Below are 19,398 nucleotides of genomic sequence, written 5' to 3' on the forward strand. Positions count from 1 at the left end.
TCTTATTTTGTTTTATATTTGCTGAGTATGTTGAGTTAGTAAAATAAAAACATGGTTATTTTTCAAACGTTATTGTATTGTTTTGTTGTTGTTTTTCTCTTCTTTTCTTTCTTTTCTTTTTTTTCTTTCTAAAAAAGGAAAGCAAAAAAAGAAGACAAAAAAATGAAGATAAAAAAAGAAAGAAGAAAAAGAGGAAAAAAATTGTATCATCAAGAGCCCCGTGTTGTCTAATATAATAGTGGTTCTAAAACTTTTTTTTGGTTCAAGAACCCCCTTTGTCTTATTCCTGAATCCAAGTACTCCCTTTGTCTGACTACAATATTTTGCTAAGAAATCTATTTAAAAACAACTATAGAGCATAATGATGGAATGGACGAGTAATAACAGCCATTTAAAAGAATCTCATTTTGTAAATAAGTGGAAAGAAACAGTATTTAGTGCAGTAGTTCCCAACCTTTTTTGGATCGTGACCCCATTTTGATATCAATAATTTTTGCATTTTAGTTCAACTACATTTATATTTCATAAAGTAAAAGTATAGAAATACAGTTGTTTAAGATTGTGTTGTTTTAATTTAAAAAAAAAAGAATAATAATTAAAAAAATGTCAAAAATCTGTTTACATTTTTCAGAAATTTCAGGCGACCCCATTTAAACTCCAGGTGACCCCACGGGGTCTTGACCCCAAGGTTGAAAAACGCTGATGTAGTGGTTCCTGAATAGATGTATATTTATAGTTTATATCATTTCCAGACATCTCCCGCTGGGTGTGGGACCAACTCCACTCTCCCCCTGTACCCCCTGTAGTGCCATCGCGTACCCCTAGGGTTACACGTACCCCCATTTGAGAAACACTGGTCTATCGTATTGTCTGATGAACTTTGTATATCGTCACAACTACGTTCAAACACACAAAAACTCATGTTTTTTTGTATCTATTCTTCTCAATTAAGGAGGATTTGTTGATTATGAATCAGTAACTACTGTGATTACAGTTCAAATCAGTGTTTTGGATGTAAGAGCCTGAGATGCAGCTTTAGAACGTTCTGGGTTAAACAGTGTGTGGCAGAGACAGTCTCTTTGTAAACGGGATTTGTCTGTATCTTTGTTCATCATCATCAGCAGCAGCAGCAGCAGCATCCTGTCTGTCCTTCTCTGCGTTAGGACTCAACAGGGCGTGGGCCTCGCACAGATAATGCGCAAAGCTGCTGTGTGTCGCCACAGCTTCATCCTCACATTTGTCAGGCTTTATATTAAAATAAAAATAAAAATGTCTTTAAAAAAACAAAGACACGTCTGTCTTTGATGATCATTCCCTCTTTCATTCAACCTTTTGAATCACAGACGCGGATCAGTTGAAGCACCCAAAGGTGTCAGGGCAGGAATGGTAGGCCTTTATAGCGGCTTATTCCCAACATCCCTGTAAGTGAACCGATGCTGTGGATGTTTTACTGCAGTCTGACACACACGCACACGCACACGCACGATGATGCGCACCCTTGTGCTGATGCTCTTACCTGCATCCAGGAGGAGACAGGGAATGGAAGGTGGAGAGGGAAAACATCTCAGCCCTGTCCGCCATCTTCTTCTTCTACAAATGACTCAGAGCGACAGCTGAAAATCACGGAGAGAGAGAGAGAGAGAAAACACACCGCCGTCCATTCACGGTCAGCGCACGGAGACGCACGGAGGGAGGCGGGCAGAGGCGTCCCTATCTGCGGCCACAGATGCGCTCCTTCCTCCTCTTCCTCCTCCTCCTCCTCCTCCGATCAATCAGAAGAGCCTAGTCAGCAGCTTCCAAGCTGCAGTCCTCCGTCCATCCACACCGGCACCAGAGAGGACCAGAGAGGACCAGAGAGGACCAGAGACACCGTAGATCTCCGCAGTGACTCGATGCGTTCACCGCAGCAGCTGGTGGAGCTGATGTTCGCCTGTGGCTCACAGAGAGGGGGCGGGGGCAGACTGTCTACGTCATCACCCTTAAACCGTTGACCACCAGGAAACAGGCGATCATCACAAAGACAGAGAACAAAACCTTTACAAACAAACATGGACACATCGCACGTGCTGCATCCACATGGTCATTCTGCAATGAGCAGCATGATGAAGGACAATGGGACAAATGTACAACTGATATCTGTTTAGTTACATTAAAGACATTAAAGCTGTGGTCTGCATCTCCTGACCTTAGAACATGTGTCAAACTCAAGGTTTGGTGACCAAAAGCGGCCCACAAGAGTATAGTTTGTTCACAGTAAAAAAAAACATGACTCTTTGTAAACCATCCATCCACCTTCTGCCGCTTATCCATGGTCGGGTCGCAGGGGCAGCATCCTTAGCAGTGAAGCCCAGACTTCCCTCTCCCCAACCACTTTGTCCTGCGCTTCCCGTGGATGCAAAGGCATTCCCGACCCAGCCCAGAGACATAGTCTCTTAAGCGTGTGATGGGTCTTCCTTAGGGTCACCTACTGCTGGGATGTGACCTGAACACCTCACCAGGGAGGCGACCAAGCCACCTCATCTGGCTCTTCTCAATGTGGAGGAGCAGCGGCTCTACTCTGAGCCCCTCCCAGATGACTAAGCCCTATCTCCTAGGAGAGCCCAGCCACCCTACAGAGGAAACACATTTTGGCCGCTTGTATCCAAGATCTTGTTCTTTCAGTAATGACCCAAAGCTCATAACCATAGGTGAAGGTAGGAACCAAGATCGACTGGTAAATCGAGAGCTTTGCCTTTCGGCTCAGCTCCCTCTTCACCAGATTGGTGCAGACTCCACATCACTGCAGACCAATTTGCCTGTCCATCTCCTGCTCCATCCTTCCTTCACTTGTGAACAAGACTCCACGATATTTGAACTTCTCCACTTGGGGTAGGACCTTATCCCAAAACCTAGCGAAGGCACTCCACCTTTTTTCGGTCAAGAACCATGGACCCAGATTTGGGGGTGCTGATTCACATCCCGGCCGCTTCACACTCGGCTGTGATCCGATCCAATGAGAGCTGAAGGTCACGACCTGGTGGAGCTAACAGGACCACATCATCTGCAAAAAGCAGTGACAGATTCCTGATGTTTGCGTCTTTGCAAACCATCATATACAAAAAGTTGTAGTTATCTCATTACCTACAAATTCAATCAAACTCCACCAAAATACAATGGGGCGTGCAGGCAGCTATTACATTATATGTATTTAGTAATATTTAATTGCATTTTTTTTCTAAAACCTGTACATTTCTATTGCATCATATCTCACCGAATTTTGGCAAAATGCATTCCAAATTTTGAGAAAATGTGTTGCAAAATCAGGTAATTTTGTCTGTTCATGTTATTGTAAATGACCCAAATATGTCTTACATGTGGGCGTGCAAAAACAGGGCACCACAATTATTAATACATTTTAATAATATATTGAATATTAATTCTACACCCTTGCCTAGAGGAACAACTAGAAATGAAGTATTGTCTGTTTGTTTGTTGTTGTTTTATATTTTAAGTCATGAATGGGTGGATCACTGGATGGATGGTTGTTGGATGATGCATAGAACTGGAAGCTGGAAATGTGTCTTTTAGCTTCCTGCAGTGACTACCTGTGCCACATAGTGGCGCCAAATTATCACAATAGAGACCAGCCTCACCTTCAGAGCTACAGCAGTTTGACAAAGCGGGATAATAAGACATCCAACATGAAGAAAAATCACAACAATTTTATTTTGTTTGACAAAAAGTTTCATGACATCAGTTACTTTTCACATGTGGATAAAAAAAAATGTGTGAGGGATCTTAACCATCTATACAGGTTAGTCTCTAACTTATATGTTGCATTGTTAGAATGTTTTTAATAAGACATACCCCCCCACACAAAAAAAAAAAAAAAAAAAAAAAAACATGACAAGAATCAGTGGGAGATCTCACTAATGGGGCCCTATTTTCCCATTGAGGCTGCACGACCTGATAAATATCCATCCATCCATCTTCAAACCCAAGTGAAACCTATTCAGCTTTTGACCTCAGGGTGTGAGGGGGTGCTAGCGCACCATCTATATCTATTTAACTACACAGCTCACTTCCGGTGCATGCAAGAGCTCCTGTGGACTTCTCTTTTGAGGAAAAACACTTTTTTACTGTTCCTTATTTGGTGATGATGTTTCAAAACATTTATTTTCATGTTAGTTTGACCGTACCCTATTTAGACCAGACAGACCTCACCCGGAACTTATTGACGGCAATGGCTGCTGTGTTGAAAGCTGCACATTTCTGCGCGGCGTGTGGGTGAGAGAGAACCAACAGAGGAGATTAGAGTCTCAGGTAGAGAGTCTCACACACATACGTCGATCAGGTGCACTTCACTATCGATCACCGTCTACGTGACATGCGTGCAAGTATGTGAGTGTTGAGTGTATAACGGACCACCATTTAGTCCGGTTACAGCCTGTGTCACAACACCCATCCATTGGGTGGTAGTGACTGTAGTGTTACACTCTGAGTCAGATCTAAGTGTTTACATGTTACGTAGACGGTGCTACATAGTGAAGGTCACCTGATTACTGCAGCTTCACTCACGTCACACCTGCCACTACATCTAACTACTGAAAATAGATATGTTTAGTGAAAGTTAGGCAGGCACATGTGGATGGATTGGTGCACATTAATTTAGAATGGATTCCCCCCTCCCCAAACACACACCAATTTGTCACAGTTGAGTGGAGGTGTGGACCCAAATGCAAGGAGAGATGGAGGCAGGATGGATGCATAGCGTTCTCAGAACCAGTCCATGTTTATTTCGCCAAGAAAATGTAACTTAAATCCAAAAAGACGGGAGGTACAAGGAGCATGGACCAGCCACAGCAGGACACAAGGAGGGAAGACAATGACATTAACAATGACCCAGCAAACACACTGTGACCAAGCACTCAGCTAAATAGTGGAGGAGGCCTGATTGGGAATCGGCCACACCTGGGTGAAAACATGAGGGAGTTAATCAGGCACCAACCAAGCACACAGACATCACTGGGGGTGGAGCCACAAGCAGGAATACCTGGAACACAGACAAGAGTTAAACACAGGCCAGGCTCAAACCGAATAAACAAAGACACAGAATAACTTAAAGAGGACCCCAAGGGCTAAATAACAAAACCAACATAACCTGACACCAAATGACAACAAAAATATGAAAATGACTCAAAATACACAAAACTAAATATTTATACAAAAAATACACAAAAGACAACATGAATGCAAGAAACTACATTAAAAAAAGATACAAAATAACTCCAGAATCACACTACAAATGTAACAAAAAACAATAATTATACAAAAAAATGTACAAATGACGTAAAACAAAAAACTAAACGATATTTACACAAAAGAAATGCACAAAAATATACAAAAAGGCTCCAAAAGCACACAAAATGACTCCAAAAAATATATATTACAGAAATATGCACCAAACAACAACAAAGATATGAAAATTACTCAATATACACAAAACTAAATATTTATACATAAAAAAAAAAAAAAACGGGAGCTCTCTGAATAAGTCATTTGAAACCGTCAGCCACTGGTGAGTCTTTTACGGACAACTTTCCCATTGTTTAAACCATATAACTGTCCGTGTATTTGCTCACTAACGCACTGTTTCACTGTAGTTGGTATTGAACTCAACTCGTTCAATTCTCCATCTGGAAAACTGCAGATTCTTGGTAGTGCCGTGTATGGAAGTTAAGCGCTGACCACTCGGTTTGAAGGTAAACAATGATTTTTGTTTTTGAAAAAAGACAGCCGAATTGTAGATAATACTTTAATTTACTTACTCACTCATGTAGTTTGGAGCTTAACATTTTGTTTTGCACAGTTTTGTTGTTTTTCTGATTGGGGCTACAGTGCCTATGGAGTTTTATTATCAGCGTTTCAAACATTTCAAGGGAACACACACACACGGTATTTATTTATAAAACTCCAAAAAAACATACATGACAGAAAAATACACCAAACAAAAAATCTAAAAGTGAGTAGAAAAAAACAACAACTAACACATTTATCATGTTCATGTCCCATAGAATTAAAACAGAAAATTGCACCCACATTTTGCACCGGAAAATATACCCCTTTATAACAAGACAGAGTACAGAGTATTTAGACCTCTTTTACATCCAACCTCCAAACACATACTCATTTGGCCATAATTGACAACTCTACTTATGCTCCCACATAAATTCATACTTCCGACGGGCACTGTACTAGTATATGTAAAGTACCACACAGAACAACCGACAGATGGACTTTTACTTTGCTGCGTTTGATAAATAATGATCTTGTATCATGTTGTCCACCTCACACTGATGGCAGAGGTGTAACTTGTGTGTCGATGACATTTAGTTAAAGAATTATTGATGCTGGAACTCCAGATCTGTGAATATCTGCCAACTTTACCAAACAGTGTTACACAGCAAATTCAAAAGTGTTAAATTTTTGGTGTTGGTAGACTTTGTACAAAAGCAGAATTAATTTTACTCTAATAGAGTCACATTATTTTTATGTAACTCTGGGGTGTATAATATTAGTAGTTAAAATCGAGTGTTAAAACAGAGGTTTCTATATAAAATCTGAAGGTGTTACAATGGAAACAATAACTCTTGACTTTTTAACTCTAAACTCCCACAGTGTCTATAACACTAAAAGAGTAAATTCACTGACTCCGCCCCCAGCATCACAGGTTCTCACCGAAGCGACCGAAGCGAACATTCAGAACAATTTGCTTTCCACATGACTGGTGGTGTTTTCCACGCTTGGTAAGTCATTTTAATCTGAGATGTTTTTATTTGTCATTATTATTTTGGGCTGAGACCAACCTGTGTGACAGGCATTAGCCACATTGCTTGGTGATATCTGGTTTAGCACACCGAAGTTCATTGTTTGCGGGCAAAACTATAGTTTTAAAAAACCGTGCAGGTGAACGTTCACATTTTTGGCTAATTTAAATACAGTAGTCCCTCGTTTATCGCGGGGGTTACGTTCTAAAAATAACCCGCAACAGGCGAAATAGTCAGCTTTATTTTTTTTATATTCTTATACATATTTTATGGCCGTAAAACCACATTTCTCTCTTGTTTAAACACTCAGTTAAAAACTTTGTAGATTTTAAAACATAAACCTGTTTTCAAACATACAGCACTTCAGAGTCACACTGTTAGTGATCAGACATTGATGCAGAACGCATTCAGATTCTTTGTTGACGATGACGTCACATCAACACAGACACTGGTCTGTTCACCCATTCAACCATGGAGTAGAAGCTGTGTGTGACCACCTGGAGCTTTATGACACGGCGTTTGTAACCGGGACCGGACTAGGAAGGATTAGGTGTGGAGGAGAATCAGCGAGGACGTGGTAAAAGCAAGTAAAAGTTCTCTCTGTAACACTGAGCTAGCATAGCATTAGCCGCTAATCACACCGGCTTTTTTCACTGGTGGTTTATGAAGGAGAAAAAGGAGCACAGCTCCTCACTACAGCAGACAGTGAAACTCACTGAGATGGATGTGTTGCTGGTGGGTAAACGCAGCATTAGCCAATCAGGACACAGAACACAATGCGCGTTCATACACTAAAAAATGCATCCAAAATTGCACTGTAAAAAAATCCGTGAAACAACGAGGGACTAATGTACACCTAAAGCAATTTTCAGATCGTGAAAGGTTGACATACAGTTATGCCACGACTTTGGGTTCTACGTTAACATTTAGATCTCTTCAGATCTTTGTGCACACGGTTTAGGTAAAAATAAAAAAGGTTGAGGTTTTGTTTATATTTCGGCACTAACTGTTGTCTGTGTGCGTTGATTAAGAGAGCACAATTTTAACAAACAAGTTCTGTTCTCTGTTATTGTTAAGCACTTTGTGATTTTTATCTGCGAAAAGTGCTATATAAATAAATGTTATTTACTTACTTACTTTTGAGTATAAAATTGCCTTTAAAGATGGACAATAATATCTACAATTGTCTTATAAAATGCTTGGGCTTACACAACTTCTGGTTCATAATGGTTTTATTTTTTAATCTCCACGCAGGAGATGCAAAGGTGGAATATGGGGGAGTGCAGAAGTACTTTAAAGTTCCACAAAGTGATGAATGCTTCCATTTCCTCCAGTTTCTTCAAGAGGTTTGTATTTATGTGCAATTTAAATTGGTATAGACTAATTACCTGTGAGTGAACAACTTGAATTGGTGGTTTTAATAGTTAATGACATTTTAATTCTCTCTATGGAGAAATTCAGCTTTCAGTCTCAACTTTTCACAGAGGGTGGACTTATCCTGATGAACACTTCCATGCATAATGTATTGAAAAAATAAAAATAATGAAAATGCTGTTATTTGCATTGACCAGCTCACATATAACAGACCCTTTGATAAGAAATATTCAAATGAAAGTGAGAGCATGTACATTGTTCCACATTGTTACATGTTTTAGAAATTGTTTTATAATTGTGATGCATGTTTCGAAATAAATGTATTTCAGAAAATAATTGCCTCTTAAATGTTTATTTCCCAAGGAATTTCTAAAAGTGAAAAACAAAATGTATACCTTTTTTAGTATTATTTACAAATAACTATTATGTTGTTAAAAGGAAAAAAAACTCTTGGAGAGTTAATATTTAGACTCCAACACTGAGTTAGTGTTAAATTATTAACTCCAGATAGATTTAGTATTTGACACTTAATTAGAGTTAAGGTACCAACTCTCCAAAAAGAGTTAAATTAACACTCTCTGGGGTGGACCCATATAGACACTTTAAAAGTGTTGAACTCCAATCTGACAGTGTTAATTTGGGCATGCTGGATTTGCTGTGTACGGTCCAAATAGTATCCAGATAAACTGGTGACTGGGCAGACTTTTTCTCTCGGTCCGGACATAAAAAGAAGCAAAGCATAAGTCACATTACTGGTGAATTGAAATGTTATTAATACCTAAATAAATCTAAACCAAAAAATGGATGTTACTTAAAACATGTGGAACCAGAGGTGATGTAATTTTACTGGTGCTCATCGTTTCTTCTGATCTATTTCCGTCTATGTTGACGGCTGCTCTTAGCGGTATTTATAACGTGCAAATAAAAAAAAAATGTACTTCCCTCAAAATAGCTGTAATTGTTTTGCAAAAGTGTCAAATGGTAGAAATTCTAACATCTATTGTTCCTCACACCAGCCTCAGTTGATAGTCAGTCACCAGTTTATGTGGATACTGTTTGGATCGTAGCACTGCAAAAGAAAACATAAACGTGCAGCAGGGACAAAATATATATATTATATTATATATATTCAGACTTTCATATATATATAATAAGCATATTATATATATAATTCATATATATAAATAAGCATATTCCAAAACACTAAAGTGACAACAATAATACATCAAATAAATCTACGAATGAGATATGAAATATATATATATATATATATACAGTGCCTTGTGAAAGTATTCAGCCCCCTTGAACTTTTCGACCTTTTGCCACATTTCAGGCTTCAAACAAAGATATAAAACTGTAATTTTTTGTGAAGAATCAACAACAAGTGGGACACAATCATGAAGTTAAACTAAATTTATTGGATATTTCAAACATTTTTAACAAATTAAAAAACTGAAAAATTGGGCGTGCAAAATTATTCAGCCCCCTCAAGTTAATACTTTGTAGCACCACCTTTTCCTGCGATAACTGCTGTAAGTCGCTTGGGGTTTGTCTCTATCAGTTTTGCACATTGAGAGACTGGAATATTTGCCCATTCCTCCTTGCAAAACAGCTCGAGCTCAGTGACGTTGGATGGACAGCGTTTGTGAACAGCAGTTTTCAGTTGTTTCCACAGATTCTCGATTGGATTCAGGTCTGGACTTTGACTTGGCCATTCTAACACCTGGGTATGTTTATTTGTGAACCACTCCATTGTAGATTTTGCTTTATGTTTTGGATCATTGTCTTGTTGGAAGACAAATCTCCGTCCCAGTCTCAGGTCTTTTGCAGACTCCATCAGGTTTTCTTCCAGAATGGTCCTGTATTTGGCTCCATCCATCTTCCCATCAATTTTAACCATCGTCCCTGTCCCTGCTGAAGAAACCATGATGCTGCCACCACCATGTTTGACAGTGGGGATGGTGTGTTCAGGGTGATGAGCTGTGTTGCGCGACCAGAGCACCTTCTTCCACATGTTTGGTGTGTCTCCCAGGTGGCTTGTGGCAAACTTTAAACGACACTTTTTATGGATATCTTTAAGAAATGGCTTTCTTCTTGCCACTCTTCCATAAAGGCCAGAGTTGTGCAGTATACGACTGATTGTTGTCCTGTGGACAGAGTCTCCCACCTCAGCTGTACATTTCTGCAGTTCATCCAGAGTGATCATGGGCCTCTTGGCAGCATCTCTGATCAGTTTTCTCCTTGTATGAGCTGAAAGTTTAGAGGGACGGCCGGGTCTTTGTAGATTTGCAGTGGTCTGATACTCCTTCCATTTCAATATTATTGCTTGCACAGTGCTCCTTGGGATGTTTAAAGCTTGGGAAATATTTTTGTATCCACATCCGGCTTTAAACTTCTCAACAGTATCTCGGACCTGCCTGGTGTGTTCCTTGGTCTTCATGATGCTCTCTGCGCTTTAAACTGACCTCTGAGACTATCACATAGCAGGTGCATTTATACGGAGACTTGATTACACACAGGTGGATTCTATTTATCATCATTAGTCATTTAGGTCAACATTGGATCATTCAGAGATCCTCACTGAACTTTTGGAGAGAGTTTGCTGCACTGAAAGTAAAGGGGCTGAATAATTTTGCACGCCCAAGTTTTCAGTTTTTTATTTGTTAAAAATGTTTGAAATATCCAATAAATTTCGTTTCACTTCATGATTGTGTCCCACTTGTTGTTGATTCTTCACAAAAAATTACAGTTTTATATCTTTATGTTTGAAGGTTGAAATGTGGCAAAAGGTCGAAAAGTTCAAGGGGGCCGAATACTTTCGCAAGGCACTGTATATATATATATATATAAATATATATACGAATGAGATATGAAATTTATACATATATATATTTCATATCTCATTCGTAGATTTATTTTATGTATTTTTGTTGTCACTTTAGTGTTTTGGAATATGCTTATTTTGTTTATTTTCCTGTCATCTCATGCGTTTTGGAGATAGTGTTTATCAGGTTTATATTTCTGTTTTCATATTTTGTATAAACATATTTTGTTATTATTATAATTCTATTTATTTTTAAAGATACATTATGAAATATAAAGCACTTTTGAGCTGGTTGAAGCCTGACCAAAGCCACATTGAGCATGTACCAGTATTCGTAAAGTACTGTAACAAATGGTATAATTTACTTTAATCTACTGAGCCAGAACAGATACGGGTCAGGTTTGACAGTGCATGCCTTGCCACTGTCTTTTCTTTTATTGCTAATAATTACTTTATTTTTGTTGGATGGTGTGCTCATTGTTTTTTTTCAAAACTATAAAGACTCTTAAAATGAGTGACACAAGCAATTTAAACATTTGCACTTTTATTTCCTTTAAAATGATGTAGTTGAATTCTATGAATCAAACAGACAGGTATCATAAGGCATATGAACATTGGACGTGACGGGTAAGAGAATATATCCATACATCAGGTTATAGGAATAAGAGGGTGTTCATGTTTTTGTTTAAGCTGAACTACCACCAAGAAGCAGGAAACAGGAAAATAACGTAAAGACAGTTATGAACCATAGTTTATTTTGATGGTCACAGCCATGACAGGATGTGAAGTTAGGCCATCGGTAATTCTGAAATTGGGATTGGACCCAATGTGACTTTAGTCTCGTACTCCAAAACTGTGAAAAGAAGACAGAATATGTTTTTTAGTTGTCATAAGTGGAAAAGTTATTTTAGCTACAATGTTATAGCATGAATAAAGTGTTTACAATGAAGGGAGTGCTAAAAAGACAAAAAAGAATGTGCACAATCTTTCTCATACCGTCAACTTTGGGAGCTGCGCGGCTTTTCCGGGATTGATATGATTGATGTCCTCCAGTGGTGGTCCAGGCAGTACTGCCACCTCCACCGTGTCCACGGTTTCCACCGTGTCCGCCGGTTCCACCGTGTCCGCCGGTTCCACCGTGTCCTCCGGTTCCACCGTGTCCGCCGGTTCCACCGTGTCCACCGTGTCCACCACCTGTAACACCTGTGTATTGTGGGGCGGAAGGCAACGGTACTCCAGTCGGCTCACAGCTGCCACACACTGTGGTTTGTCCAGAGGCCTCCTTCCACCTTGGAGAACAAACAACACAACATAAGTAGAAGGGTATATTTTTCCTCCGGTGTCTTTGAACTCAAATGCAGACTCACCCATTATCGTAGTAACAAGCTCTGTTGTGATTATCAATCTGAGAGGAAGCGGCTGTTGCTCTCAAATGGCAGGTAATATAAAGCTGCGAGAACAGTGGTGGGATAAAGAAAATATTTGATGTGTTTTGCATTTTAAATTGTTTATTTTTTAATTATTATTTTTAAATTTTTCTTGCTTTGGAAATGCTCACCATTCCACTATCAGCTCCCTGGAACTTGAAGGCTTCAAGTTGGAATTGGAGTTTGTCGTCTGATCCCCGTGGTATGAACTTGGACTTCGCGCCTGTGAGACGGCCATCAACCAAGCACCTGCACAACAAATGAAGATGTGCAATATGTTTCTGTGCAGTTGACTTGCCATACAGAAGAACTTTGGTTAACTCATTAAAGAAAATGTTACCCATCCTCAATGAAGGCATATCTGGGGTCAACAGATGGGTCCAATGTAACAGTGGCTACACAGTAGTCCACAAACACACGAAGGGGTACATGGAAGAACTGCCTCACGCTCGCCTCAATACTGATAAGATCTCCCAGGTGATATTGGTAGCTTGGCCTGGCATAGATCCAGTCATCTGTGCAGCAGGATATAACATTTGTTTTATCGTAGAAAACATATTTTATGTGTTTTAACATTTTTAAACTTACCAGTCATGAGTGTCAAGCTGAAGTACAAGAACTCCTCTGACATCTTGAGTGCAGAGTATGGGATCCAGAGAGGGTCAAGAGGAAGGCTGCTCACATTATGCTTTCTGAAAATCAAGACACAAGATGAAGTTTTCCATTTAGACAACAACAGTCATAATCTGACAAAACGGCAATTAACGTCAAAATAAGTGTAAATTATTTCATCATCACATCTCATTGGACAGTCTTCCCACCTCGGGTAGTGGCATTCCACAAACACAGCAGCTTCGCTTGTCCTCACCACTGGGGTATTAGGCAGTTGGCTGGGACTATAGTTCAGATGGAAGGTGTAGATGAGAGAATCATCTGTCGTCTAACACATAACACGGACATAAAAGCCGTTGTGAGTATCTTTTCCCCAGGCTTTAGCTGTGGCATGTTTAGATGTTTTCAAAGGCCTTTGGCATTGTTCTTACCATTGTTGTGGCTCCACAGTCATGCAGTGCTGTTTGGAAAATTAGCACCTGAGCAGAACTATCCTCCGCTGTAACACCGCATGGTCCAAGGGTAAGATCAGCTGGATTGATGAAGTGTCCCACTCCAAACATATCTTTCTTAACCTCGATAATGGCCTCCATCTCTCTGCAGTCAACAGCAATAGTTGAAGCTTGGATAGGGTGTCTTGTCTCAACTGGCCCCACAGGTTTTTCTTCAGACTTTGGATCTGCAGGGTAGTGCCAATCTATACGTTTTTCAAAAATTTGCTTTTCCTGTTGGTGGACTTGTGGTCTCTTTGGGTGAGATGGCTTTTGGTAGTCGTATTGAGCATTGCAGAAGTTACCGAGCAATGCCAGTGCCAGAAGGCAAATGATGCCACACTTCAACATCATGGCTTCACAACAACAAGTGAGCAGTTCACTAGGTGCTGTAAGGATTGTGGAAAATCTGCACCTCCTTTTATAATGCACCAAACCAGCTTGCTCATTACACTCCCCACCCCTCACTCTGATCATTCTCTTTCAGACGCAGACAGCACGAACATCAGCCAATAAAACGATTGCTGCTCTTGGCCAAAATCCCTCTTTTGCTTGGTTTTGAGCCTTTGCTCATGTTGTCATCAAATGTGTGTAGCAAGGTTTCTGAATCGAATACAATGTTTAACAGCATTTTCTTTTTAACGTTTTAAGCAGCACACCGTAAAATCACTTCAAAGTCATTCTTCTCAAATGGTTAATTTGACCTTGTGTAAGGTTTACCTGCCCCAAAAATACAAAGTCAAACATCATGTTGAGCCAAAGTACATTTTGTGAAGGTCTGCAGATCAATATCAGCTGACCGTGAATGTTACGACCTGTTTTTATGGTTGTTGGTTATGCTTCCTGGGTTCTGCTGGGATGAGCACCAGCAAACCCTACAGTACATGCATTCCACAATATTGAGGAATATTATACGTTTGCTATTATATTTAAAATTCCACATATTGTCTTTATTTGTCTATAAATGTAACACAGATTTCCCAATACATTCAGTTGAATACAGGTGAGAGGTTGTATCCACTTCACTCAATGCTGGGTTGTACGGTCAGTGTGACTAGCATGTTAGCAGTCAATAATTGGACAATACAAGGGTTGTATTCTACAGCCTGGTTAGCTATTTGTATGTGTAAAAACTGCTCAGAAGAAGCAATTTAAAACATGATTTCTCCACATATTTGTAGCCATAATTAACTATTATATGTAATTTTGTTGCCATGTACAGTATGCCATTGTTTGAGTTCTGCTTTGCCCAATTACTTTATTTGTGGCAGCATGGGGGTGTGGTGGTAGTTATTCAATCTGACTCACTGTATAAAAGCCTGGGTTTGATTCCCTGGCATTTTATCTGAATATTAATACACGGTCGGTGCGCCTGGGGGCCGGCGGGGCAACTTGCAGTGTCCCCTTGGTGCCCTAGGTGGCTATGGGCGTGGTCGTCGTCCCTGGGGGGGCTGCTCTTGGTGCTGCTTCCGTTCCGGGTCCTTCTGGCCTGGGCTCTGGTCCTTGCTGGCTCTGGCGCCCACCGGCTGCCCGTTCGGAGTGGCTCTGGCCGTCTGCCGGGCGTGGGTCTTGGCTCCTCTGCTGGGGTCTCGGGCGTGGGGGCTCTCTGGGCGTGCGGGGGTGTGGGTGGATGGGGGGCGGGATGTTGGCGGGGGGCCTTGGGGTTGGGGGTTGGTGTGGGTGGTGGGATGCGCTGGGTGCTCGGCTCCTTAGGGCTTTCTCAGATGTGTGTGTGGGGGGCGGTGGCTGCTTCTTGGCCTGGGATCTCGGGGGCATCTGGGGGGCTGCTCTGCTCTGCTCTGGCCCGGCTGCTTCTGTGGGCCCAGGGCAGCTCCTGGGCTTGCAGTAGCGGTTTTTGCACATACACTGGTCTACGATGCACTGGCACGCCTTGGGATGTGGGATAAAACTCATACTGGGCTTAACTTTAGACACGTTGATCCCAAATACCTGCTTTAGGTATGACCACTCACTCCTTCCCTCTGTCCACAGCCACCACCATTTTAGCTAAGCTTCACACTTGTCACCAGACTGGCTTGATTACATAACATAACAAGCACAATATGTTCTACTTCACATCTCACTCTCACTGTAAAATAATCTATTCTTCCCCACCCTTTCTATTTCCTGCCTTGAGTCTCTCCCCCGTGCTCCCCTCCCCCTCCACCTAGGTGTAACACTGCTCTCCGTTTTTACATCCTCCCTATAAAAACATGCTTCTTAGGCCAAAAAAAATAATAGTTGTGCTTACAATTACGTAAATGTTAGAAATAGGGTAGGTAGGTAGGAAAAAAAATACTTCTGTAAATTTCTTTTTACATTGATAATTGTGCAAGTTTGGGCTTTAAAAGTACTGAATACATGTATATATAGTCAAAATATGGTATTAAACTGCAAAAACAATATTACACTCCAATGCTATTATGGATGACAAGTAGATCTATGCACAACACTAAAGACCTATTATAAAGATTATAGCAGACTTGAAAATAAGATACAGGTGTAGGAGGATGAGTTATTATTAATGGGTTATATAACTAAGAATATTAATTATGATTATTAATATTACTTCAAATTTTGCGGGATGCCACTCCTTTTAACAGGAGAAATATGTCTAAGTTTTTAGACTAAACTTATCAATGTGAAACCAGGGAAAAGTGAAATCAAACAGCAACATCTACACCATAATCACAGCTTTAATGAATCTGAGGAATCAAAGATTACATTTATTTTATTCAAAATTCAACAATTAACACAGTCAAAATATCAATTGAAATTGGATAATTAAATCATGATAAAATGCATTTCTAGGCTAATACAGTAAAAGTGAGGATTATATGTAATAAAGTGAAATCACTGTTCTAGGAGAATGGCAGTCTACTAAATAAAGAATAAAAATGCCAGATACATATTCGAATAATAAGATCAAAAAATCATAAAGAGAGCTCATAAAACAAAGGGGAAGACAGACAGGGGAGACGAACAGACATGAATGAGATGAACTGTGTGTGGAACATGTGAGTGTGTATAAGTGTGTAGTTATGGAAGTATGTATGTGATCCATTGTGGATGAAGTTTGCTGATGAAAGTTCCTTCTGGTACCTTGAAGATGATGCCAGGGTTTGACCTGGAGGTGCTGTTTGAAGAAATGCAGTAGGACGTGCCACCGTTGAGTTCTGTTACGTTTCAACAGAGTATAGCCCCTTCAGCCAATCCAGGCGATTCTGGCCTTCGCAGCTGGCTTAGAGAATGGCTTGTGGCTTACCCCAATGGGTCGCGGGTCGGGCTTCCTTTTTGGCTGTTACGCACATCACTAGATGCTGGATTCGTTCGAACCAAGCAGCTGTTGATTCCAAAAATCTAACTGTTTCAACTAAAAATAAAATGAAATAAATGAAAAGGTGGGGAAGGGAAACGCGTTGAGCATGAAATGCCAGCGTCCCAAAAACTGAAATTAGGAGCGGCTTTCTTCCTTTTAAAAGGTTATCTTTGAGACTTGCCTCCCAAGAGGAAAGGCTTCGTTGATTGGTTTAAAGTTGCCAGCATCTCAGCTGACTGCCTGTAGGTGTGTGTGGGGTGTGTCTATACGTGAGACAATGACAAACAGGAGGGATGATTCCTAGATTTACACATAAACCATAATTAATAAGTTCAGCATATTCAAATGATCTTTTCGACATCATATCTTGAAATATCATGTATTACGAAAGAGCTTGATACCAAACACGACTGGAAAATAGCCGAGTATTACTTAACAAACCGGTTAATGAATTTTACTTGTAATTACTCGTAAAGATAAATGTCAAAAATCATGTTATGCCCCTTCTTTACGATATGGTTGCAGTAGATACCTTAAACTAACTTTTGTGCTGTTTTCTGGTATTTTAAGCACTTTTTAAATGATGAAACATTTAAAAATAGCATTCTGTGGGTATCAAATTATCTGAAAAGAGTGGAATAGGACAGACAATATTTGCAATTTCAATATCTGCAGAAACCATTCATACAGTCTGTATGTTTTTCTCTCGGCGGCCAGCAGATGGTGAAAAACCATCTGTGCTATTCAATGGTGAGAGATTAAATGTGGTAGAACAATTTAAATACCTTGGAGTAGTCTTTGATTCCAACTTGAATTTCAAGCAGCAAGTTAAGACAATTGAGCATATAATTAATTTCAATCTGTCCAATTTCAAACATAGACCTTTTCTCACCAAAGAATCGGCAAAGGTCTATATGCATGCCATGATATTCAGCCACATAAACTACTGTTATACTACTTGGTCTCATACCTCATAGACTATCCTGAAGCCATTAAAGTCTCTCTTCAAGAGAACACTAAAAGTTCTGGACAAAAAGCCTTTACAGTATCATTATTGTAACATCTTAGGAAAGTATAACATTCTGGATTTTGACAGTTATCAGGTATTCATGGATGCTTGCCTCATCTTTCAAGTTTTAAATAAATTTGCTCCCCCTCCCTTGATGGATTTTATAAGTAAAAAAAAAATAGCAGTCGAGTAAACACCAGAGCATTGACCAGAGGGGACCGCAACGTACTAAGGCGCAGGACTAAATTTGGCCAAATGGTGGGGTCTATCAGAGGCACACAGTCATGGAATAGGCTACCAGCCCATGTCAGAAACTGTGATACCTATTCAGCATTTAAAACTACGCTGAAACAATGGTTGAAAACTAGCCAGACATGCACTCACAGTTAGATGAACTTTTTTCCTTGGGCCTCAAAGTCTTAATCTTAACCTATATGTAACTTGTCTATGGTCTACTTGTAATGTGTAATGTATGGGGTGCAAAGTGTAAAAATTTAGTATAAAAGTTTTAGCTAACACATTTTCATTATTTATCTCACTTTTGTCATATTTAGCACATTTTCCTACATTTAACCACATATATAGAGGTAAAAAAAACATTAAATCTAAATATATAAATCTAAATCTAAATGGTATTGTTATATCTAAATGTAAAATCTAAGTCTAAATGTTAAATCTTATATATAAATGTTAAATCTAAATGTTAAATGTTAAATCTAAATGTTTAAATCTAATTCTAAATGTTAAATCTAAATGTTAAATGTTAAATCTAAATGTTTAAATCTAATTCTAAATGTTATATATCATATCTAAATGTTAAATGTTAAATCTAAATGTAAAATGGTAAATCTAAATGTTAAATCTAAATCTAAATGTGGAACTTAAATGTTTCGCACATAGGCTAATTGACCCGGCCCCTTGTAACCTCAACCAATACACAAGCAGAGACACACAAAACCTCTCCCACCCACCTCTTCACCAATGCTTGGCTGGGTGATATGTATGGCTGGTTCTTTCCGTGCGGCAGAGATTAAGCACACGGTCATGGCAGGTGGACGAGCTGTCCTTCACATTACACTCCCGCAACACAACAGTGCAACACAGTTATTCCTGAATGGATAAGGAGGTTTGCTGTAAAGCCAAAGGCCTGTGGTTCGAGCCCACCATTGGCCACCTTTCTAATTTTGTCTTTTTGGGGATGTCAGCAGACTATTCCAAACATCCCAAAAAAGACGAAATAAAAAAAGGTGGCCCATGGTGGGCTCGAACCAAGACCTTAAGTGCTCTAGCGCGGTGCCTTATCCATTCAGCTACCGTAACCGCAAGAAATGTGGAGATCTCAGTGTGTCACATCAAACTACGGCATCAAAATACATTTTAATAACTGTGTTGCACAGTTGTGTTGCGGGAGTGTAATGTGAAGGGCAGCACGTCCACCTGTCAAGACCGCGCGCTCAATCTCTGCCTCACCCAGGCAAGCATTGGTGAAGAGGTGGGTGGGAGCGGTTTTGTGTGTCTGTGCTTGTGCATTGGTTG

The 19,398-nt window shown here is 39.9% G+C and overlaps 2 protein-coding genes and 1 long non-coding RNA gene across 4 annotated transcripts in view; all 3 read right to left on the reverse strand.

Moving 5' to 3' along the window:
* Positions 1-1,924, reverse strand: part of mapk8ip2 (mitogen-activated protein kinase 8 interacting protein 2) — a 38,134-nt gene extending 36,210 nt beyond the window's left edge. For both annotated transcript variants that reach the window (XM_028450402.1, XM_028450401.1), the window contains exon 1: positions 1,517-1,924. In XM_028450402.1, the coding sequence (XP_028306203.1) occupies positions 1,517-1,581 (65 nt within the window). In that variant the 5' untranslated portion in view covers positions 1,582-1,924. The remainder of the gene's footprint in view (positions 1-1,516) is intronic.
* A 9,813-nt stretch (positions 1,925-11,737) lies between these two features.
* Positions 11,738-19,304, reverse strand: LOC114464408 (uncharacterized). Its single transcript, XR_003674195.1, has 3 exons — positions 19,294-19,304; positions 12,001-12,198; positions 11,738-11,857 (listed from the first exon to the last, which is right to left on the reverse strand). It is a non-coding gene; the product is annotated as an uncharacterized LOC114464408 (long non-coding RNA).
* LOC114464407 (zona pellucida sperm-binding protein 3-like) lies at positions 12,362-13,948 on the reverse strand. Its single transcript, XM_028448539.1, has 6 exons — positions 13,473-13,948; positions 13,253-13,372; positions 13,020-13,123; positions 12,772-12,946; positions 12,563-12,680; positions 12,362-12,454 (listed from the first exon to the last, which is right to left on the reverse strand). The coding sequence occupies exons 1-6, from the start codon at positions 13,886-13,888 to the stop codon at positions 12,368-12,370; spliced, it is 1,020 nt and encodes a 339-aa protein (XP_028304340.1). The 5' UTR covers positions 13,889-13,948; the 3' UTR covers positions 12,362-12,367.
* Positions 19,305-19,398: the final 94 nt, after the last annotated feature.

The sequence above is a fragment of the Gouania willdenowi genome, chromosome 6 (assembly GCF_900634775.1).
Source record: "Gouania willdenowi chromosome 6, fGouWil2.1, whole genome shotgun sequence".
Lineage (NCBI taxonomy): Eukaryota > Metazoa > Chordata > Actinopteri > Blenniiformes > Gobiesocidae > Gouania > Gouania willdenowi.

Coding starts and splice junctions, on each gene's coding strand:
- LOC114464407 (XM_028448539.1), bottom strand. CDS start 13,888: ATGATGTTGAAGTGTGGCATCATTTGCCTTCTGGCACTGGCATTGCTC. Junction 13,124..13,252: donor GTGGAATGCCACTACCCGAG/GTGGGAAGACTG, acceptor CTTGATTTTCAG/AAAGCATAATGTGAGCAGCC. Junction 12,947..13,019: donor CAGCTTGACACTCATGACTG/GTAAGTTTAAAA, acceptor CCTGCTGCACAG/ATGACTGGATCTATGCCAGG.